General features: G+C 42.5%; 3 protein-coding genes across 6 annotated transcripts in view; 2 read left to right on the plus strand and 1 right to left on the minus strand.

The window, feature by feature from the left end:
- The window catches only part of LOC133601882 (uncharacterized), a 47907-nt gene extending 47134 nt beyond the window's left edge, over window positions 1-773 (plus strand). For all 4 annotated transcript variants that reach the window (XM_061955018.2, XM_061955042.2, XM_061955026.1 and 1 more), the window contains one exon: window positions 542-773. In XM_061955018.2, coding sequence (XP_061811002.1) covers window positions 542-558 — 17 coding nt within the window. In that variant the 3' untranslated portion in view covers window positions 559-773. The remainder of the gene's footprint in view (window positions 1-541) is intronic.
- Window positions 774-777: 4 nt separating this feature from the next.
- rbm12ba (RNA binding motif protein 12Ba) lies at window positions 778-3556 on the minus strand. The gene is made up of 2 exons (XM_061954996.1): window positions 3380-3556; window positions 778-3300 (listed from the first exon to the last, which is right to left on the minus strand). The coding sequence occupies exon 2, from the start codon at window positions 3278-3280 to the stop codon at window positions 1130-1132; it is 2151 nt and encodes a 716-aa protein (XP_061810980.1). The 5' UTR covers window positions 3281-3300; window positions 3380-3556; the 3' UTR covers window positions 778-1129.
- Window positions 3557-15752: 12196 nt separating this feature from the next.
- LOC133601872 (meckelin-like) overlaps window positions 15753-24146 on the plus strand; it is a 48490-nt gene continuing 40096 nt past the window's right edge. The window contains exons 1-2 of the mRNA XM_061955008.2: window positions 15753-15846; window positions 21427-21462. Coding sequence (XP_061810992.1) covers window positions 15799-15846; window positions 21427-21462 — 84 coding nt within the window. The 5' untranslated portion in view covers window positions 15753-15798. The remainder of the gene's footprint in view (window positions 15847-21426; window positions 21463-24146) is intronic.

Here is a 24146-nt window from a genome sequence, read left to right on the forward strand (position 1 = left end):
AAGTGCACATTGTTTACCTGCTGTGTTTCTGAAGGGTGTTTACCCACGGCATAAAACGCAAGGCGACCACACTCATCTGCCACGTGGATGTTAAATACAGTAGTATGTTGTTTGGACTGTAACCATCAAGCAGAAATAGTGTTGCTAAGAAGAGGTGATCATCCATCACTTTATTGAATACTTTTGATCAACAAGAATGTAGCAAGCAGAATAACAAATATTTAAAACGTTTGAAATCAATGGACACTCAAACTGCCACTATCTTAGTCCAACTTCTATCCTGACGTGTCGTGGCTTCATTTGTACTAAACAAAACTATTTCCCAAATAACCAGTAAATAAAGGTCCATCTACGGAGTTACATCCAGCCAGGAAGAAGACGCTGTTGTAGTGTTCATACACACATCCCTATGTCGACACGTAATAAGCACTGCCTGGATTTTAATGATATTCTCACAAATAGCTGTTAATTATTTTGCACGTCCAAAATAGTGTGATCATCTTTTTTGTTGCTATTTATAATCCAGTCTTTTTGTCTACAGGTCGCCCTCGTTACTGATGGTCCTCCGGATCCTAGACATTTTTCTGACCCGATTCTTCACTTGGTGTCCATCAGTAGTGAATGTCTCTTGTACACGTTCTGCCTTTTTATTTTTGACTTTTAGGTTTGTACAAAAACATCAGAATCTTTCACTTAGTTACCAGACACATCATCTGATGAAGCAACATGTATCTACTGAATTGTTTGTTTTGAAATAAACAAATTTCATCCAAGCGTCAAGTTTTATCTGCTTGCTTAATGGACAAATAATATTCAAGTGTCCTTTGTGGGGTTGGCAAAACATTGCTGGAAAAGTCTCACATTTGATGCAAGTAGACTAAAAGAGGTTGTAACAACTACATTGGATTATTCTAAATAAACTTTTCTTACTTATGCTTTCAAAACAAGATCCAGTCTTGGCTTGCCATGTATAATGCGCAACAACTTTTAAAAGACTTTCACTTAATAAAAGAAGTGTTAATATTGCGGTTTCTTAAAGGTTTGTATAGTTAGTTGTCAAATTAAATTTAAGTTCATAATAAGGCTTTCTTTAGTGTCTGCAAGCAGGTGTTCAACTAACATGCATATTTTAGATCCAGGTTTTCCAGCATCTTGCTGCCTCCCTCTCTGCTGATGAAGTCTTGGCGCCATACTTGGACGGGGAGATCTTGGCGTCATACTTTGGCGGGGAGATCTTGGCGTCATACTTGGGCGGGGAGATCTTGGCGTCATTCTTGGGCGGGGAGATCTTGGCGTCATTCTTGGGCGGGGAGATCTTGGCGTCATACTTGGGCGGGGAGATTTTGGCGCCATACTTGGACGGGGAGATCTTGGCGCCATACTTGGACGGGGAGATCTTGGTGCCATACTGGGGCCTCGTGTGGTGTTTTTTCCCCATTATGTCATTCATCCTCTCTCTGGTAATAGATGACAGTTCAATGCAATTTGAGTAAAAGTACAGACCATTTTGTGACATTGCATGTTCATAGTCCTCTTTTCGGTCAAAGATAAGGAATGCAGTGTCTGTCCGGCTGAAGTCTTTGGCAAGTAGGTGTTGTATTTTAGAGCTTTGCATATCAGGATACCCAAGCAGTTCTCTCAATTCTGTCTTGGTGGTTGTTACAGGTATATTGCAGACCATAATGATGTACTCCTTCGTTGCCATGGACAGTCGGGACTTTTTGGAGATGTGTGGCACTGGTAACCTGTTCTGTGATTCAAAACTGAACTTCGGTTTATAGTTCTTTGGGTCTGTGCGATACCTTTGCTTGGATTTCGAACACCTCACGTCTTGGTTTTCACATTCTTGTAACGCTGAGGTCCACATTAGCTCTGTTGCGTTGCGTACCTCCACACATATGGACCCCATGAACCGATTATTGAACTGCAGCGCAGCAAGAGCATCGTCTTCATCCCCAAACTTAACGAGGCACACGCGACGATGTTCAAACTTCACATTGGCCACCATTTCTTGCACCTTCAGTCCTTTGAAAAAATCATTAATATCCTCTTTAGTTATAGAGTCAGGCAGCCCTAACAGCCTCACGTAGCCTGGTGGTGGTAACTCCATCTGTTCTGGTGCTCTTGTATTGTTAGCATCCGGCCAATCAAGTCCTGGCAAAACCTCCTGGGCCTCGTTTGGACGGCAAGACTGGAGATGTTGCAGCGCGGTACAAACCCCAAGAACAAAAGCATTATGAATAGACTCTGAAGATGATATCTGGTTGTACAGCTGTGGACACTCACTGGTGTCAAAAAGTGAAGCACTAGGTTGGTGTGACCCTTCAAGAGTCTTTAGACACCTGGGCTCATGCAGCTCATCACCCATCTGTGGAGAGCTACTGGCAACAAAATGTGGAGAAGTTCTGAGAGTGTGTAAATCGTCAGGAGTCTTAAGACACTCACTCGTGACACATGGTAGAACAGATTTGGAGTCGGTCTTTAGACTTTTGTCACACATTTGTGTGGTTTCAAAAGGCGGCGATACTCTGGGATCGTGGGGCTGTGAACTTGCACTGGTGACAAAATGTGTAGTTCTTGGGTCTTTTGATTTGCTTGAAATTTGGAGAAATCCACTTGATGTCACAGAGGAATCCGTTGACTCATTTCCTGGATCGACAAAGTGGGGCTGTGGACAGTCACTGGTAAAAAAATGTGTAGTTCTTGGGTCTTTTGATTTGCTTGAAATTTGTTGAAATCCACTCGATGTCACAGAGGAATTCGTTGACTCATTTCCTGGATCGACAAAGTGGGGCTGTGGACAGTCACTGGTGGAAAAATGTGTAGTTCTTGGATCTTTTGATTTGCGTGAAATTTGTAGAAATCCGCTAGGAACAGAATGTGATGACACAAAGGAATTCGTTGACTCATATCCTGTATCAGGTAACATTTCAGGAGAGCACTGAGAATAACCACCAGAGGGCGCCGGAGCACTTTCAAGTGTCTTTGTAGGCTCTGGAACAGACTTCCTCTTCTTTAGAAAGTACTTGAGTTTATTTTCCATTTCTGTAAGAGTACTGCGGCGTATTTCCACCTTGGAGCCTTTGAGGGGGCGCCTGGAGTAGTGGATGGCTCGCCGAGCGTCCTTGAGGCAGGAGAAGGCAATAAACGCCTCGCGTCGTTCACCTCCCAAAATGTAGACGCCTCCGACAGGAATGTGAAAGAGACGGAAAAAGGCCCGGATGTCATCGGCGCCCGCGTTAACATCCAGTCCCTTTAGCCTCACGATGCTGCTCGCCATTGTAACAAGGCGGACACTTCCTGGAAAAACAGACACGTAATGATGACTGTTATAGGAGCCGTTGTCTGCAGACATAGCCGGGCAAGAACACATACTCACCCCACACTTTTGTGGCTTGTACCGCAACAAGGAGAATTTTTGAAGTCTGCCTTTTGTGGCTTGTACCGCAACAAGAAGAAACTTTGAAGTGTGTAAACTTCTGAAAGCCGCCCGTATGAAGAGTGTGTATACCTTCTGTAAGTCGCACAAAAACCCGCCCAGGAAGCCCACGCTGCCCACTCTCCCCCCTTAACGCTCGCTGATTACATAACACATTTTCCGGGTACTTTAGCGCCACTCGCTGGACGGGAAGACGAACAACTACAGCAAATTGGAGGTAATTAACACAGTTTTGACTCAAATAATGTTAAACGTATTACTCTTTAATAAAATTTTAAAAAAAGTAACTGACTAGGAAATTGCATAACACATTTTCTGAGTACCTTTACGCCACTCAAACCAAACAGTCCAGTACAATTCAAGGATACTACTCCATTGAAACATTTATGATGAGGGATGTGAAAAGCACAAAATGTTTCAATAAATTATAAAAGTTGCAGGATTATTTTTGAAATCAGTAGCTTAATTAAGATAAAGAACACAATTGAAAGATAGGGAAGTTTTTAATTTTGATTAGTTAATAGTTTAAAATATTAAACTTTTTGAAAATAATTTATTATAGTTTTTGTAGCTTATTGAGTTAGGCGTTACTTAGCTAAAAACTATAATCATCAAAGGTACTTTTTTAAATGCAACTACTGAAATAAAATAGTTTACTATTTGCATTGAACAACTGAAATTGCTTTTTGGAGATATCCTTGTTTATTGAGATGTGCTAGTACATGTACAGTATATACAAGTTGTGTCAGAAAGCTGAAAATAAAAGCATTGTGTAGGAGGAAAGTTCTGTGGTAAGATGAAACAAAAATTGAGCTGTTTGGCCACAATACCCAGCAATATGTTTGGAGGACAAAAGGTGAGGCCTTTAATCCCAGGAACACCACATCTACTGTCAAGCATGGTGGTGGTAATATTATGCTCTGCACACTCCTACTGTCAAGCATGGTGGTGGTAGTATTATGCTCTGTACCCGTTTTGCTGCCAATGGAACTGGTGCTTTACAGAGCGTAAATGGGACAATGAATAAGGAGGATTACCTCCAAATTCTTCAGGACAACCTAAAATCATCAGCCCGGATGTTGGGTCTTGGGTGCAGTTGGGTGTTCCAACAGGACAATGACCCCAAACACACGTCAAAAGTGGTAAAGGAATGGCTAAATCAAGCTAGAATTAAAGTTTTAGAATGGCCTTCCCAAAGTCGTGACTTAAACATGTAGACAATGCTGAAGAAACAAGTCCATGTCACAAAACCAACACATTTAGCTGTACTGCACCAATTTTGTCTAGAGGGGTGGTCAAAAATTCAACCAGAAGCTTGCCAGAAGCTTGTGGATGGCTACCAAAAGTGCCTTATTGCAGTGAAACTTGCCAAGGGACATGTAACCAAATATTAACATTGCTGTATGTATACTTTTGACCCAGAAGATTTGGTCACATTTTCCGTAGACCCATAACATAGACCCATTGCAAGAGGACAAAGGAGGGTGCGTTGGAGTTTACAGTATAAACATCAAACAATAACGGTAGCTGGAGCAACTATTTAGCAGCAGAAAGAATTGTTCAAATGCAAATGACCTTCCCAAGACACAGAGTGAGCATAGCAGAGGGAAGGTAGACCTGACAGGTAAGGGTCAAGGTGATTACATGACAGTGCAATAAATAACCATGTTGAATCTGATGGAGATGCAGGAAGTTGGGTCACATGAATAAAGAACATAATGAAGTTGAAAAGGTGTTGAAAAAGGTTAATGGGTGTGACTTTATTCAGGTAGGATGCTACCACAAAATCGATCAATCTGCTTAAATTAACTAATATTGTAGCCCTACCGAACATAAATCAAAGGTCGCGAAAGATCAATAAAAACATAAAACAGTTTTTAAAACAAACACTCTGGCTAAAATGATGTAATTAGGAAATATTGATTGTCTGACGGCCTACTTAAAAAAAAAACAGGATGGGAAAGGACTGCTTTTAAGTTTTTATTAAATTTTTGCAAGTAAAACCGATAAGGTGATCTGTGGTTGGTTCAGCATTGCCAAAATGCAGTTTTGAAAGTGCTATTTAACGTGCCTCCAAGGTTGACGTATCTGTAGTGCACAAATCCTTACTGAGGCGTTCGTACGAGAGATTTAGGTCATGTCCACACGAACACAGATACTTAATAAACGCATACTTATATCTGCGTTAGGCCTCTTGTCCATACGCAAACACACACTTTTGTCCTTAAAAACGCAGACTTTTGCAAACTCTGGCCAACGTGTAGAGTTCCGAAACTCTCCGCTTAGCGTATGCGTGTAAACGGCAGAAACGGAGACTAGTGATGACGTCACTGTTGTACGCTGTCATTTCTAAAGCTCAACAACTCTGCCTTGCTGACTTTAAACACACTATACGATGTATGTATGTATGTATGTATGTATGTTTGAACATGAACTGCTATTTTGACTCTACATTGATGAAAAGACACACAAAATGGGCTTTGCGACACTCCCACCAGGGCTAATGACAGTCAGCTGTTTTGGATAAGATCGCTGTCCAACCCCCACCTGATGGGACAACGTTTGACGAGCAATACTTTTTGCTCTGTCGTAAGAAAGGTGCAACATTATCTTATGTTAACGACAAATCATGAAGTTAACTTACGTGTGTTGCTTCCATTTGTGTAGAGGGACCACGTAAAAAGCGACCGAGCAACTAAAAAAATGACACGATGTATCTTCCTTCTTGTTAGTGTGATGTTAAAGACAATATACACTTCATAGCACATGTACCATATCACTATATCTATGATTAAATGCTTTATAATCCCACGAGAGTTTTGAAGCGGCACACACACGTCTGTGTGCTTCATATAGGCATTTAAACATGCAAAAGAGTTTCCTTGGCTCGTTAGTGCGTGCTGATTTTAGAAGTAATGTACACTTCACTGCACGTGTAATGCATCACCATGTTGCTGAACATGTTATCATTTAAAAAAAAGATTCATAGTTTTCCCAGGGCTCTGTGTACACCATGCTGGCTGGTTTTAAAGATAATGTACATTTGTACATGTCATTGTACGTTTAGTATATCAAAATAAACATAATAGGAGGTGTAATGCCACCAACTCAGCTGTGGCTGGTTTTTGGCCACACATACACCCCCCCCCCCTCCCTCCCAACTCAACGCCCTCGACGCAAATCCCATAGGGGTGATGGAAGGATGGTCAGTGCCGAGAGCTGCGGCCTACCAACATGACCCCGCACTCCCTTCCCTCTGTTGCTAGATATCTCGAGATGTACGTTGTAATATGTATACAGGTATGTGTTTTGCTATAGAGGTTTTTTCCCACTCCAGACTGGACCCCCTTAAGAGCCCAGTCTAGATTGTATTTTTTTACTCATCCTTCCACAGCGTTTTACCTTTTTCCCCATCTTTTACGGGGCGCCTTGTGGCGACCCATCAGCGTTCCTGTTCTGTAACCCTGTACACTGTTTGTTTGTCTAATCTTGAACGGGTTTGTGCTGAAAACAAAGTTTCATTGTACTTGTGCAATGACAATAAAGACCTATCCATCTATCTATATATCTTTTCCTAGGCTTCTGATTGGACAAAATGTGCATGACAGCAGGTGTATGCGTTTGTGTGTAGACATAAACAGAAACTACACTTGTATGGCTGGTGATCATTTTAACCCCAAATATGCGTTTGTGAAACTCCATTTTTGTGTGGACATGGCCTAACATTCTGTAACTTACTATGTAAAAGCTAGATATACGTTAGACGACAGGTGAACCAGGTGGGCGCCTGGGGTGCCAAAATTGCAGATTTTTTTTTTTTATAACAATAAAAATACGTAAATACAAATGTTTGTTTGGATTTGCAGATCGGGGTGGTGGTTCTTCTTTTTAAAAAGGGGAACCGCAGGGGGTGTTCCAACTATCATGTGATCACACTCCTCAGCCTTTCCGGTAAGGTCTATTCAGGTGTACTGGAGAGTAGCCTAAGCCGGATAGTCGAATCTCGGATTCAGGAGGAGCAGTGTGGTTTTCATCCTGGTCGTGGAACTGCGGACGAGCTCTATACTCTCGGCAGGGTCCTTGAGGGTGCATGGGAATTTGCCCAACCAGTCTACATGTGTTTTGTGGACTTTGAGAAGGCCTTCGACCGTGTGTCTCGGGAAGTCCTGTGGGGAGTGCTCAGAGTATGGGGCATTTTCAGTGAGGGTTGGACTCCATCAACAACAATAATATATGTTCGATAAAACGTGGTTATAGGAATGGGTTTGTACCGAGTTTGTACAGAATGTGTATATATACAAAACCCAAAACCAGTGAAGTTGGCACGTTGTGTAAATCTTAAATAAAAACAGAATACAATGATTTGCAAATCCTTTTCAACTTACATTCAATTGAATAAACTGCAAAGACAAGATATTTATTGTTTGAACTGAGAAACTTTTTCTTTTTTTTTTTTGCAAATATACATTAACTTAGAAATTATGGCAGCAACACATTGCAAAAACTTTGGCACAGGGACATGTCCACCACTGTGTTACATGGCCTTTCCTTTTAACAACACTCAGTAAACGTTTGGGAACTGAGGAGACCAATTTTTTAAGCTTGTCAGGTGGAATTCTTTCCCATTCTTGCTTGATGTACAGCTTAAGTTGTTCAACAGTCCGGGGGTCTCCGTATTTTACGCTTCATAATGCAACACACATTTTCAATGGGAGACAGGTCTGGACTACAGGCAGGCCAGTCTAGTACCCGCACTCATTTACTATGAAGCCACGCTGTTGTAACACGTGCAGAATGTGGCTTGGCATTGTCTTTCTGAAATAAGCAGGGGCGTCCATGAAAAAGACCTTGCTTGGATGGCAACATACTGTACTGTACAACATATGTTGCTCCAAAACCTGTATGTACCTTTCAGCATTGTTGATGCCTTCACAGATGTGTAAGTTACCCACGCCTTGGGCACTAATACCCCCATACCATCACAGATGCTGGCTTTTGAACTTTGGGCCAATAACAATCTGGATGGTTCTTTTCCTCTTTGTTCCGGAGGACAAGACGTCCACAGTCTCCAAAAACAATTTGAAATGTGGGCTCGTCAGACCACAGAACACTTTTCCACTTCGCATCAGTCCATCTTAGAGGAGCTCGGGCCCAGCGAAGCCGGCGGCGTTTCTGGGTGCTGTTGATAAATGGCTTTCGCATAGCATAGTAGAGTTTTAACTTGCACTTGCAGATGTAGCGACAAACTGTAGTTACTGACAGTGGGTTTCTGAAGTGTTCCTGAGCCCATGTGGTGATATCTTTTACACACTGATGAAGCTTTTTGATGCATTACAGCCTGAGGGATCGAAGGTCACGGGCATTCAATGTTGGTTTTCAGCCTTGCCGCTTACGTGCAGTGATTTCTCCAGATTCTCTGAACTTTTTGATGATATTACGGACCGTAGATGGTGAAATCCCTAAATTCCTTGCAAAAGCTCGTTGAGAAATGTTGTTCTTAAACTGTTCGACAATTTGCTGACACATTTGTTCACAAAGTGGTGACCCTCGCCCCATCCTTGTTTGTGAATGACTGAGCATTTCATGGAAGCTGCTTTCATACCCAATAACGGCACCCACCTGTTCTCAATTAGCCTGTTCACCTGTGGGATGTTCCAAATAAGTTTTTTCCTAAACTTTCTCAGTCTTTTTTGCTACTTGTGCTAGCTTTTTTGAAACATGTTGCAGGCATCAAATTCCAAAAGAGCTAATATTTGCAAAGAATAACAAAGTTTTCTAGTTCGAACGTTAAGTATCTTGTCTCTTCAGTCTATTCAATTGAAAATAGTTTGAAAAGGATTTAAAAAGTATTCTGTTTTTATTTACGATTTACACAACGTGCCAACTTCACTGGTTTTGGGTTTTGTATTATCATATATGTCGGATTTATGACACCAAAAGTCTTCCAAAGATTGCGGGTAAATGGATATGATCAAAATAGTATCAATCTCACGGAGATTCCCGAGCCATTTTGAGAGATAATAAGGAAGCCATGAGGAAGTCATGTGATTGTGTGCCGTCGTGCTAGGAACCAAAGATCTTTTCCCTATCAACAACAATGCTAGTCAAGCATATTTTGTAAGAGCCGACAACGATTACTTTGGGAAAAATATGATCCAGGACCTTATATTTTTGAGCCCAAACACAAAGAGGATAAACAATACGTTTTAGAAGAATGCTACTTGGCAGATGCAGCTTTATTGTGACACTATGGCCTCTGCAGCATTGCTAGGTGCTAAACATACAAACTAACCATTTTAAACAAACGTGCACTGTATAATTTCCACTCTCGCTGGGATGCCAACTGACGGTTTGCTCACATAATCCCATTTAGATGAAGAATTAACCGCAATCCTCACGAAGGGTTAAAAAACAATTCCTGCAGAAAGCGTCTTTTGGGGATTTTTTCGCCATCTCGCGAGGATGTGAAAGCCAACCAGCCTGTCGGTTAATGACCACATTGGTGTACTGTCAGGTGAGAGCTGCATTAATTAACCATCTTTGTCAACAATAGCAGCTTAAGCTAGCATTATCTTACTGCTATGAATGCGCCGTCAAAATAGTTCATCTGCGTTGGTGCTTATAAAAACAATATCACTCATATTTGGTTAATTTTCAAGTTACGACACGTAAATTGAGTATTGTTGGCAGTTTTCTGGATGTTTTTAGAGAGAGTATAATGAGCCCAACAGAGTACCCTCAATCCGTTGACTCAATTGTTAGCTAGTTATGAGTTCTTGACTATCATAAGGATTATGAATGATAAACAGAACATCGCTTTCCAATTTTTGCGTATTTCCAGTATGACTGATCTGATAACATGGCCAGAGTGCAGAAGCGTTACTACCATATTGTCAATCTCCGAAAATAGCCGAAATTATTCAGACAAAAATATTTAAAAAGACTGACTGAATTTGTGGAAGGGGGTGCTGGAGCCTATCTCAACTGCACAAGCGGTAGAAAATGGATGGATGATTAGATGGATGAATTTGTGGCATTTTGTGAAATTTAAACTGTGTTTTCACATACTTTGCATCTGTAAATACAATTCGATGTGGTATATCAAGATACAGGTGATGGAATTCCTGCTGGGCATTGCTGCATGACGCACCTCCTCCAGTGCCCTTTGAACAGGTGTGCAGTGACACCTCACTGAACACCTCTGTGGCCATAAACGGGTCATCAGCTGGGGACCACCATTCATCAACGTTTCTCTCCTTTAACCCCAGTACGTCTCATGGTGGCAGAGCGATGGCAGGGATATCTCCCTGCCACCCCCTGCTTATGCCCTAGATGTTTGCCCCCCAACTCTTATGCTTCCTCTTCAGCCACGGCCAGAAGCTGCCTTTGTCCGCCTCCTCAGCCAGCTCTTTCATGGCTTTCCGATGCCCCGCTCCTGTGCATCCAATGTCTCGGATGGGCGAGATTGAACATCCCATGGCGATGCCTACTTCCAGCTGTTGCCAGCCTGTTGTGAAGTCCTGATGAGTGCAGCACATCTGGAGGTCTCCAAAGTACTTGGCTACCAGGGCTCTGATGCAGACTGGTACATGGAAGAAGTCCAGGGAGAACTCGATGAGTTGGTGGGGGACAGATTCGTATGCGTTGGCAAGGTCCAGCCACACGACATGCAGGCCACCTCTCTCTCTCTTCGCCCTTTGGATCTGCTCCCATATTACTGCAGAGTGTTCCACAGCCTGGGGAGCCTGGCATGCCTGCCTTCTGGCAGCTGGTGTCGATGTACCCGTTGCTTGTGAGGTAACTGGTCAACCTCTTGGCCAGGATGGAGAAGAAAATCTTCCCTTCGACATTTAGGAGGGCGATGCTCCTGAACTGGCTGATCGTACTGGAGTTCTGCTCTTTTGGGTTGAAAACTGTAACCGCTCTTTGCCACTCTGAAGGGATGACTTGTTTTTTCCAGGCCACTCTCAGCAGGTTCCAGAGATGTCTCAGGACCCCTGGGCAGTACTTATACAGCTTGTATGGTATCCCATTGGGGCCTGGGGCTGAGGCAGCTCTTGCTTTCCGGACGACCTCTACCACCTCGCTGAGTTTGGGGAGGGCAGCATTATAGAAGAAGGCTGGGGGAGCTGGGCGAGGAACATAACCAGGGGATCCCAGCGGAGTTGACTTTGCTGGGTCACTGTACTGTATCTTGATGTGTTTCTCCAGCTCAGATTTGGTAATATCCAGCTTTCCGCTTCTCTTGTCCTCTAGCAGCTGTCTCGCATGCTTGAAGGGATTTTTGAAGAAGTTACTCCTCTCTTTCTCCTTCCGCCTTCTGCGTTTGCGAATGCGCTCAGCCCTCCGTAGGCCGGCAAGATCTTTTGTCACCTCATCCCACAGTGGCTCAGGCCCTCCTTCTCCTCCTTGTTTGCCTTCCTCCACTGTTTCCGGAGTTGACGCCGCCTCTTCACCAACTGCTCGATTTCTCTCTACCTTCTTCCTTTCTGCATTGGGCCAAATTTCCACTTTTCAGCGGCTACTCCAAATTTTACCATGAATTGATTTACGTGGACCCTGACTTAAACAAGTTGAAAAACTTATTCGGGTGTTACCATTTAGTGGTCAATTGTACGGAATATGTACTGAACTGGGCAATCTACTAATAAAAGTTTCAATCAAATCAAAAAAAAATCTGCCTCTGCATTCATCGTACAAGATGTCTCCAATGTGGTTCAGCTTGGTTTCCACCTGGCCACACAGTGAGTGCTCCAGGATAAGGCTGAGGTCCTTGTCCAGCTTCTACTAGACAACAACTTTGTTTGCTTTAGGCCATTTGACCAGCTGCCTCCTTCCAGGTTCTTTCCTCTCTGCTCTCTGGCTTTGCTCCTGGTTGTTGGGCTTGCTTTGTATTGTGTGCGTCTTCATCAGTGCCACTCTCAGAGGCATTGGTGTCCACCAAGGGCCCTCCTGTGTCCTCCGCCTGCCTTTCCTCAGCAACGGTGGATCCCTCAGCAGTGTGGTTTGCCACCTGGCTTCGGGTTCCTCTTGTCTGACCTGCGATTGCAGTGCATTGTTGCTGATGGCCTCCCTCTTTGCACTTTTTCCTTTCCTGGTGGATACGCAAACCTCTGAAGGTGGTCACCTTCTCCCACCCGCACCTGCATCTTCTCATGATCCTAGACTCTTTGTCGGTGTCCGTTCCAGTCGTTACCAAGAAATCCGTCTGATTTGGCCCTTCTTCCACCCCGCCTCTCGGAGGGCCATCGGGTTGTTTTTCCTTATTTGTCTTTGTAGTAAGTTTAGGGTGTCCCTTTTACAGGACTAGTGGGTGAGGTAACTAACCTTCCACTTCCGGTGCAGACTTTCCTGCAGTCATCCAGTCTTTCCTGGTTGTCTTCCAGACTTCCCTGGATGCCAACTGCCCTTTCACAGTAGTCACTGGATGCTTCCAGATTGAACATATCAAGATACAGGTGATGGAATTCCTGCTGGGCATTGCTGCCTGACACACCTCCTCCAGTGCCTTTTGAACAGGTGTGCTGTGACACCTCTGTGGGCATAAACGGGTCATCAGCTGGGGACCACCATTCAACGTTTCGCTCCTTTAACCCTAGTACTTCTCATGGTGGCGGAGTGATGGCAGGGATATTTCCCTGCCACCCCCTGCTGATGCCCTCGGTGTTTCCCCCCCAACTCTTATGCTTCCTCCTTAGCCACAGCCAGAACCTGCCTTTGTCCGCCTCCTCAGCCAGCTCTTTCATGGCTTTCCGATGCCCCGCTTCTGTGCATCCAATGTCTCGGAGTAGGCGGGCAGTTGAGGAACCCACGAAGCCCCTACACCCCACTCCCACAGGGCAGATGACAGCTTTCCAGCCAGCCTCCCTGCACTCTGCTGCCAGGTCAGAGTACTTGGCTCGCTTCCGCTCATAAGCAGCCTCCAATCCCCCCTCCCATGGGACAGTGAGCTCGACCAGAAGAACCGTCTTGCAAGCCTCTGACCAGAAGACCAGGTCTGGTAGTAGCGATGTTTCGACGATCTCCATGGGGAACTGGAGCTGCGTCCCCTGGTCGACCCTCATGTTCCACTCATTTCCTGGTGAGAGGAGTCTCACTGTAGCTCTCTGGCAGGGGGGTTTGGCACCCTCCCCAGCCCTCGCGAACTGGATGGGATGTCTGGCTGGAACGGAAGGTCTGCTATTCGCCTCCTTTCTGCAGGTCTCTGACACCTCTGCCAGCTTTCCATATTTGATATAGGTTGTGAGTTACAACCCCGGCCGAGTCATACCAAAGACTACAAAAATGGGACCCATTACCTCCCTGCTTGGCACTCAGCATTAAGGGTTAGAATTGGGGGTTAAATCACCTAAAATTATTCCCGGGCGCGGCCACCGCTGCTGCCTCCTGCTCCCCTCACCTCTCAGGGGGTGATCAAGGGTGATGGGTCAAATGCAGAGAATAATTTCGCCACACCTAGTGTGCGTGTGACAACAATGGGTACTTTAACTTTAACAATGAAACACCACTGAGCATATAAAGTCAACTTGTTTTTTTCCACTCTACTAGTACTTTAAGCACAAAACAAAATAGAACAAACAACAAATGTAGAAAGACACATTTTTACAATGGAGTTCAGGGTGCGCATCGTGCCTTTAACCAATTGCGAGTGCTGAACGGAACTCTAACTACCAAGAAGATGATGGTCATCTTGACTTAAGTCTTTGCATTTGAGTGTTCCATTATTTTATCCGCTGAGTGGATAATTTACAATGAAAGAAGGTATTACTCGTCGATAATGTATCATTCTGCCGCCATCTGATCTGCTGCCAACCACAACAGGAGCAGCTGGTTGCTTGCACATGCACTGATTGGCGTAGTGGCAGCCAATCCACAGGGCACACTTGAATTGCTATTATGACATCCAGTGGACATATTTAAAACAGCAGTTTCTTTCATTAAAAAATCCATCTTGCGGATTAAACCTGTTGGCGGATTTGACACTCCTATTTTAGCAATATAACCTTATTGCTACATAATCTAATGTTTATTTGAGATCTTGAATAAACACTTAAATGACTTTTGCTTTCTCTGGACATTTCTTTATAGCATAGGAAATATGCCAAAACAAAACAAACTATGTTAGGTGTCACTAGCATTATAGTATTTACCACAATAGTGCATCAAGGATTTAGGATTGTCAAAACGATAATATTTATTTCTATCTGACCATGGTGAATAACTATGAAGAGCAGAACTGGGTGAGGTCATTATATTTAGTATTGTGGTATATTTCTGGTCGTGTCACTCTCCAAGGACAGAGTGACTGTATGATGGGTGATGAGCCAAGAAGACGCCAACGAGGCATCTTCGAACAAAAAGCTTTATTTGTTTCAGCGAGCCTCAGACTGGAAATGCAGCTTCCAGGAGGAGAGTATGGGCCTGATTCCTCTCCTAATGTCCTCTCAGACCACTGTCCTTAAATACCTTTTACGCAAAGACACTTACACTTTGTAGTTCTAGCCTTGGGGCCGGCCAGTTTGGACAACATCCCGTTTGTTTGTACAAATGCAGACCACACCTGGGCATTGTCACTTTGCTCAATGGAGTCGGGTGACTTCCAACCCCTGATCTCTACTCCTACCAGTGGGGGCTCTTACCAGATGTCGTTATTGTGTTTGCACTTCCTCCTAAAATCCAACTGCTGCTATCCTTTAAGTTCCCCAATGTCCTGGGGGCAAAAGCAAGCACTCTGTGAATGATATTTGTTTGACATCTGGATCTGAAGCTATGCAAGGGCATATTTCCTTAATGGATAATGAATAATCCCCTAAAAGATTCTGTGAACAAATACAAATGCATGCTAGTTAACAATCGTATAATAAAAATGTACACAGTATAATTTACCTCACTATATTCATGGCTTTATTTTTTTACTACAACAATAATATTATGATCTATATTTTCCCGTAGATACAGTATACTAGAGTACAGGTTTTTGAATTGCCACTGTGACATCACCAAGTCGAGTAAAAGTACGCTTGTGCCATGTTTGGTGATGTCACAATGGCAATTCATAATGAAGAAAATAATTACGATGTAGTTGTAATTTTCTACAGATACAAATATTTGTAATACACCTAATTTTATCAATAATTTCCATGATCCATGATGTGTGGTAGATGGGACCTCCACAACCATAAGAGTTAACAATCATGTGCTGAAAGCATCACAGTGACATATTGTTGCTGTATGATGTATTATGACTTTGTTATGTGCTTCTTTGAATCCCATCATACTTTATGCTTCAGCCTCCACACTACAATACTGTGGGTGTGTGTTGTCTTCCAGTCTTTTTTACTAAATGCAAATATCGTTTCATGATGAATACAATTCCCACCAACAATGACAGCACCTTACATCCACCAGTAAGTCAGCTAACACAAATATATTCAATTATATATTTATCATATACGTGTGTACGTATATTCAGTATGTATATGTGTATGTATTTACAGTAGAAATGTGAAGTAAATACTGTATAAATGACGAATTAAATCAAATTGACATTAATTGAAGTCTTTTGCTGGTGAAAACAGCGTTGAGCTGAGAGCTAGGATTGGAAGGAAGAGCCAAGTTTTTACTTTGCAACGAGTTCTTTCTTGAATTCAATAGCGTTTGTTAACCTCTTTATCCAACTTCCCTTTGATATATGGTGAGTTATTTTGCAGTTATACGCAATAAAAATGTAAAAAGTTCAGACTGTGTCACCAACGCGTGGAAATCTTTATGTGAGAACCCAGTTCTGTGGAGTGATACACAGGCAATCAATCAGACTAGTTTGTTACGTGCAATGGTTGACCGTATGATTACTGAGACGATATATAAATCATGGGGCGGAAATTTCTGTCAGAAAAGAAAATGCACAGTGGAGCATACCAAATCCAAGGTGGCTCAAAACACACTATGCCACAGGTGTCAAACTCAAGGCCCGGGGGCCAAATCTAGCCCGCAGCATCATTTTATCTGGCCCGCAAACACCTGGAAATGATATGTGTCAATAAAGTTGTAACGACAACTAACCTTCCTTTGTCGTTTCCTCGGCAGGGCATAAAGTTTTTGACGCGTGGGTTTCTTTTGATCAGCTGTTCCCGCATCCCGCAATAACGACAGGCTGACGCCGATCCAAAGTACTTTTCTTCTTGACAAACTCTCACAAGAATAGCAAAAAATAATACAGATGGTGTTAGCACAAACAAGAAAAGCTGTTGCTCCATGCCATGCTCGACCTTTCAAAACAAAACATTGACATATTTACGGCAGTTGCTGACAATTTATGACAGTTACTGGCACTTTTACGACACCCAGTCTAAACATCCATTCATCCATTTTCTAGCACTTATCCCTTTTCGGGGTCGCGGGGGGTGCTGGAGCCTATCTCAGCTACAATCGGGCGGAAGGCGGAGCAAACTAATAGAGCACAACTACATTGATAGGAAGTGAAAGACATTATTTTAAACTATATACCAATAATATAGCAAAGTACCAAATACACAGTCATTTAAGCTAGTACTATATACAAACCCCGTTTCCATATGAGTTGGGAAATTGTGTTAGATGTAAATATAAACGGAATACAATGATTTGCAAATCCTTTTCAACCCATATTCAATTGAATGCACTACAAAGATAAGATATTCGATGTTCAAACTCATAAACTTTATTTTTTTTTGCAAATAATAATTAACTTCGAATTTCATGGCTGCAACACGTGCCAAGTAGTTGGGAAAGGGCATGTTCACCACTGTGTTACATGGCCTTTCCTTTTAACAACACTCAGTAAACGTTTGGGAACTGAGGAGACACATTTTTTAAGCTTCTCAGGTGGAAATCTTTCCCATTCTTGCTTGATGTACAGCTTAAGTTGTTCAACAGTCCGGGGGTCTCCGTTGTGGTATTTTAGGCTTCATAATGCGCCACACATTTTCAAAGGCCAGTCTAGTACCCGCACTCTTTTACGTTGATGTAACACGTGGCTTGGCATTGTCTTGCTGAAATAAGCAGGGGCTTCCATGCTAACGTTGCTTGGATGGCAACATATGTTGCTCCAAAACCTGTATGTACCTTTCAGCATTAATGGCGCCTTCACAGATGTGTAAGTTACCCATGTCTTGGGCACTAATACACCCCCATACCATCACAGATGCTGGCTTTTCAACTTTGCGCCTATAACAATCCGGATGGTTCTTTTCCTCTTTGGTCCGGAGGACACGACGTCCACAGTTTCCAAAAACAATTTGAAATGTGGACTCGTCAGACCACAGAACACTTTTCCACTTTGTATCAGTCCATCTTAGATGAGCTCAGGTCCAGCAAAGCCGACGGCGTTTCTGGGTGTTGATAAACGGTTTTCGCCTTGCATAGGAGAGTTTTAGCTTGCACTTACAGATGTAGCGACCAACTGTAGTTACTGACAGTGGGTTTCTGAAGTGTTCTTGAGCCCATGTGGTGATATCTCTTACACACTGATGTCGCTTGTTGATGCAGTACAGCCTGAGGGATCGAAGGTCACGGGCTTAGCTGCTTACGTGCAGTGATTTCTCCAGATTCTCTGAACCCTTTGATGATATTACGGACAGTAGATGGGGAAATCCCTAAATTCCTTGCAATAGCTGGTTGAGAAAGGTTTTTCTTAAACTGTTCAACAATTTGCTCACGCATTTGTTGACAAAGTGGTGACTCTCGCCCCATCCTTGTTTGTGAATGACTGAGCATTTCATGGAATCTACTTTAATACCCAATCATGGCACCCACCTGTTCCCAATTTGCCTGTTCACCTGTGGGATGTTCCAAATAAGTGTTTGATGAGCATTCCTCAACTTTATCAGTATTTGTTGCTTTGTCACGTGTTGCTGGCATCAAATTCTAATGTTAATGATTATTTGCAAAAAAAAAAAAATGTTTATCAGTTAGAACATCAAATATGTTGTCTTTGTAGCATATTCAATTGAATATGGGTTGAAAATGATTTGCAAATCATTGTATTCCGTTTATATTTACATCCAACACAATTTCCCAACTCATATGGAAACGGGGTTTGTATCATATACTGAAGTTTAGCGTATTAAACAACTTTAACATCATTAAAACATAAATTATAGACCTTACTATAATTTCAACTATGAGCGGGGATCGGACCCACGACTTAGCAACTGAGTATTAATGACGCACGCCACGAGAGCTACAAACATGTGGGTTTGGCACGGAATAGAAATACAATTTTGTAATTGGGGGTTAAAATGCTGTGAAATAATGGCATAAATACACTAATTATCATAAGGAAGATACTTTAGAAACTTTAATTAAGACAAAAAGTAGACAATACATAAGAAAAAAATAATATAACTTAAATAAAAAAATTATTTACTAAGTTATAGATATCTATTATAACTCAAATCCGTGACAAAAGCAGCCTTGGTAGTACGAGACAACTAAAATAAGATAATATTTGGGTTTAACCGTGGCATAGAAATAAACTTTTGTACTTAGGTTAAAATGCTGTTAATTAGTGGTGTAAATGTTAAGTTAAGTCAAAGTGCCAATGATTGTCACACACACTAGGTGTGGCAAAATTATTCTCTGCATTTGACCCATCACCCTTGATCACCCCCTGGGAGGTGAGGGGAGCAGTGAGCAGCAGCGGTGGCCGCATGCACTACTTACCTTAACTAAAACTAATGAAGTCAATTAAAAATGATAAATCACTGTAATCAAAGTAAATAATACATTTGAGAGGGTGGATTAAAGCCTTTAAAATGGAATAACTGCTGGAAGCACTACAACTAAAATGGCGCACGTCTTTAAAAAAAAAAGGACAAAATTAAAAGGACGTAAATGGGCCTAAACTGGAAAACTTCCTGTTTCCGGTTTAGGCCATGCCCTATGAGTTTGACGTCCTCCCCTTTTTTGGGGTGACATTGGAGGCCACGCCCACTACCTGGGGGGGTCATAAACCCACCTTCCTGGTCATAAAACAATTATACCCGCTGGCCCCCCTTTTTTGGGGGTGACATTATCTCTGATATAGTCCTCACATGAAGTCTTTTTCAACTCCACAGCGATTCCCCCATTCTTTCCATGCTGGGCAGTTGCCTTTTTGAGACTCATGAGTCCCAAAAAGAGACACAGAGTTAGCAAAATGGACACATTTTTTTTTTTAATTTGTAAAGAAAACACAGAAATGTACAGCGTAGTGTACTGTACTGCACAGGAAGTGACGTAGAGGGCCCGCCTCTCCAAAATGGCTGCACCGCAAACTATTTTGTTTGTTTTTCCCTCTGGCACAAAATGTCTGCCAGCAGAACTCAATGTGAATGAACGACTAAAGCGTTCGTACACAGACATGATTGGCACACAAAGGGAAATTTGGCTTCATCTGAATAGTTCGTAAATCGAAAAGTTCGCAAAAAGGTGCGACTCTTCAAGCTTTTCTGAGAACCTAGTTCAAGAACCAAATAAGTTTCACTGAACATATTAAACCCTCCTGATTGTCAACTGTGGAGACTCACCTGTCCCTGACTGTCCAGGAACAGGCGAGCCTCCTGATTGCCAACCAGGACCAGTTGAGGAGACCAGCGCTCATGTAATGGACCCGAGTGGTGGAATATTAAAATCTAATAAAAATGTTGCTTAAAACAAATATAAATATTAAGAACCCAATGTAGTGAGAGCAGCTGTCCAAAATAAGGGAAGATGATTATGCTTGTTCGCACTTTATTACAATACACATTAAACCGTCCAGATGTCAATACTAAAAATACCAATTGGTAACCAATATTAAGGTGAGGGTACAGCCGCAACAGGCGTAGTGGGTCAGCGTCCTGGCTCCACCCACTTCCACGGAGGCAGGCCACGTGGATAAAATCTTCTAAAACTACGAAGACGCTCTCCGGGCTGACGCTACACTTACACGCAAGGCAGGGTTTCCCCTGCCCCTGCTGTAGTTCCGCGTCGAAGTATTGGGTACGCCCACTCCCCTCGCCAGTCGCCGGGCACTCGCGGGACCTACGTGGCCGTACCCATCCCGTGTCGCTCCGCCTCTTGGTCGCTCCCGGGGGTCGCCGCAGGTCTCTGGGCCCCAATCGCCCCCTGTCCACAGAACCACACAGCCAGTGTACAACGCACGAGCCCGCAAGCCCACAGCCCAAGGCAGTTGGTTGCCCCCACAGATCCACAACACACGTCACTTACTTCGGAGGCAGAGTTTCCTCTGCCCCTGCGTGTTGTGGGCTTCTTGGGGTTCGCTCCGGTAGCCTGCGGAGTCTGCTGTGTAGTCCGGGGGTTCCTTCCCCGCCTGCGTGCGTCCACCCGGTCGCTCTTGGCAAAGCTTGTCGATTCTTACCCGATCGCTCTGCTGTCGCTTCCCTCCTCGTCGATCCTGCCTGTTCTCTTTTAAATGGGTGCAGTCCTAATGCTCCACAGGTGCGTCCAACTTCAGGTGTCGTTTGATTGGGCACTTCGGTTGTTAGGGGTAACAATAAAAAGAGGCAACGTCTTAAAATGCCAGCAAAGTCCACAAGGAGTAAAAACATGCAATTAAAAAGACAATCAAATTCTAAAATGTAAAAACATGCAATTAAAACCCACAGCAATAAAACACTATAAGACATGCATGCAATGAAACAAAAAAAATTAAATTAAATCCCCTACTTGTGTCCCATCACACTCAGACCACAGTTGAAGTGGCCAAACATGGAAGCAACACGGGAAGTAGAAACTAGAAAATTACAGTGCTGGAACATAAACAAACACTAAACACAGGAAAACAAAATCAAAGTCCAAAACAGTCATGAATGTATTAGTACCTATTATGACTTAGCACTTAAATGAGGCGTAACTATCTACTTGGTAACTACCGTTTACATCAGCACCAAGATGTAGCAAGTATTGATAGTCATCCCTAACCAAAACACGCTTTTGTTTAATGTTTGTCTTGCTGATGTTTACAGTTGGCCGCTGTGGAATACAAGGTTCACGTGATTGATGTGAGTAGCAGCAGTACTACTTCTTGCTGTCAAGTTATGTTGTTTGTTTGTGCTCTCCCCTAAACCTGAAAAGGGTTTTGACTTTTTGACCAGAAGTTACACCATACTTGCCAACCCTCCCGATTTTCCCGGGAGACTCCCGAATTTCAGTGCCCCTCCCGAAAATCTCCCGGGGCAACCATTCTCCTGAATTTCTCCCGAGTTCCACCCGTGCCGGCCCAGCCACATAACATCTACGGCTTTTGGAGCTCAGTGCACAACTGCACATATATGTCTCTGTTATCCATAGGTTTATCTATAACCCATAAAGTAGGCAGGCACGGAGCTATTTCTCAGCGTGTGTTTATTCCAGCCGGCACGTTAATACACTGACACACAACATCCGGATTCCCATCATGCATTGCTTCAAAACTACGGCAAGTAGTAATGTCCAAAAACATAACAGAGACGAAGCAGAAGAACGAAGAAAAGACATGGCGATGACGAGTAAGAAGAAGTACGCTTGCAAGTTCCAAAATGATTGGAAAAATTAATTTCAGTTCATCCAGGACAGCTCTAAGGGAAAGGGGTATGCTGCCTGCAAATTTTGTAGATCAGACTTCTCCATTGAACACGGTGGCCGAACGGATATACTCTTTCGTGAACGTATTATTTAATATATATATATATATATATATATATATACAAAACTTGAAAATATGTACACCCCCCGCTACCTCAACCCCGCCCCCCATCTCCTGAATTCAGAGGTCTCAAGTTTGGCAAGTATGGGTTACACTGGGACTTCACTCTTTGTTTTAATCCAATGATGAGACAAATCTGTTTCACCTTTTATTTTGGACTTGATTGTCTCTTTTTTCCATTGAATAGTTGTAAGGTGAAAAACCTTTGAAGAAGGTGGAAAAATACAAAAGCAATTAGGGACCAATATAATCAAATTACATTTCAATACACTAAATAGGCCCTAGTGTGTGAATGTGAGTGTGAATGTTGTCTGTCTATCTGTGTTGGCCCTGTGATGAGGTGGCGATTTGTCCAGGGTGTACCCAGCCTTCTGCCCGATTGTAGCTGAGATAGGCTCCAGCGCCCCCCGCGACCCCGAAGGGAATAAGCGGTAGAAAATGGATGGATAAACCTTTTTTTTTTAAAGTAAAACTGTTTCCAAAAGTACATATAGTAGTGATGGGTCCGGCAACACCGATGCATCGACGCATGCGTCGAGCTCATAGAGCGAAACCCTGTGTCGGTGCGCGTACCGCTTTTAGAAAGTCACGTGACCGATCATGAGCTGTTTTGGTCACGTGACCGATACGCGAACTGTGTCGCACTGACGCCTCCTCTGTGCCCTGTGAGCGGGTCTTTTCTACAGCCGGAGAAATAATAACTAAGAAGAGAAAGCGTCTAAAATTGAATATGTTGGAAAAACTGTTTAAAAAAAAAAAAAAAAATGTGTAAAAAAAATAAATAAATAATTTCCAGGTCCACAAGCATCCTCATTCACAACACGTTCTCTTAGATTTCCATGTTATGATACATGTTCACATTATTTATTGACTGTATCTAAAAAAGACAAAAAATATATTTTTATTTAAAAGAAGTTATGAAATATTATTGTATTTATATTATTGTTTATATTATTGTATATACTAGGTCAGTGGTTCTCAACCTTTTTTCAGCAATGTACCCCCTGTGAATTTTTTTTTTAATTCAAGTACCCCCTAATCAGAGCAAAGCATTTTTGGTTGAAAAAAAAAAAGATGAAGTAAAATACAGCACTATGTCATCAGTTTCTGATTTATTAAATTGTATAACAGTGCAAAATATTGCTCATTTGTAGTGGTCTTTCTTGAACTATTTGGAAAAAAAGATATAAAAATAGCTAAAAACTTGTTGAAAAATAAACAAGTGATTCAATTATAAATAAAGATTTCTACACCTAGAAGTAATAATCAACTTAAAGTGCCCTCTTTGGGGATTGTATTAGAGCTCCATCTGGATTCATGAACTTATAATTCTAAACATTTCTTCACAAAAAAAAAAAATCTTTAACATCAATATTTATGGAACATGTCCACAAAAAATCTAGCTGTCAACACTGAATATTGCATTGTTGCATTTCTTTTCACAGTTCTTTTTGACAGACATTTTAGTGACAAACCTGAGCTTGTGCTTCACGGAGTTTATGAACTTACATTCATATTTTGTTGAAGTATTTTTCAATAAATATATTTATAAAGGATTTTTGAATTGTTGCTATTTTTAGAATATTTAAAAAAAATCTCACGTACCCCTTGGCATACCTTCAAGTACCCCCAGGGGTACGCGTACCCCATTTGAGAACCACTGTACTAGGTCATAAAATCAGTGTCAGTTGAGTCGGTCCATAGGTTGCCTGTAGGGATTTTTAATGTCCAGCAGATGTCAGTATTTAGTGACACAGTATCGACACAGTATCAATACAGTTTTGCAATGTGTCGAAACGCTTCATGAGGCCTCATCAACCCATCACTAACATATAGTGACCCTTAACAGCTTGGATTTGGCATTTAAACATTTAACAACCACTTGGCAATTATAATAAATTCAACATATGAAATCAAATATCAAAATAATATAAGTCATCTCACCGTCAGCCACCCTGGTCTCTGTAAACAGTTGGGCACTACTGCATTTGGCAAATTCTC

The sequence above is a fragment of the Nerophis lumbriciformis genome, linkage group LG04, assembly GCF_033978685.3.
Source record: "Nerophis lumbriciformis linkage group LG04, RoL_Nlum_v2.1, whole genome shotgun sequence".
Classification (NCBI taxonomy): domain Eukaryota; kingdom Metazoa; phylum Chordata; class Actinopteri; order Syngnathiformes; family Syngnathidae; genus Nerophis; species Nerophis lumbriciformis.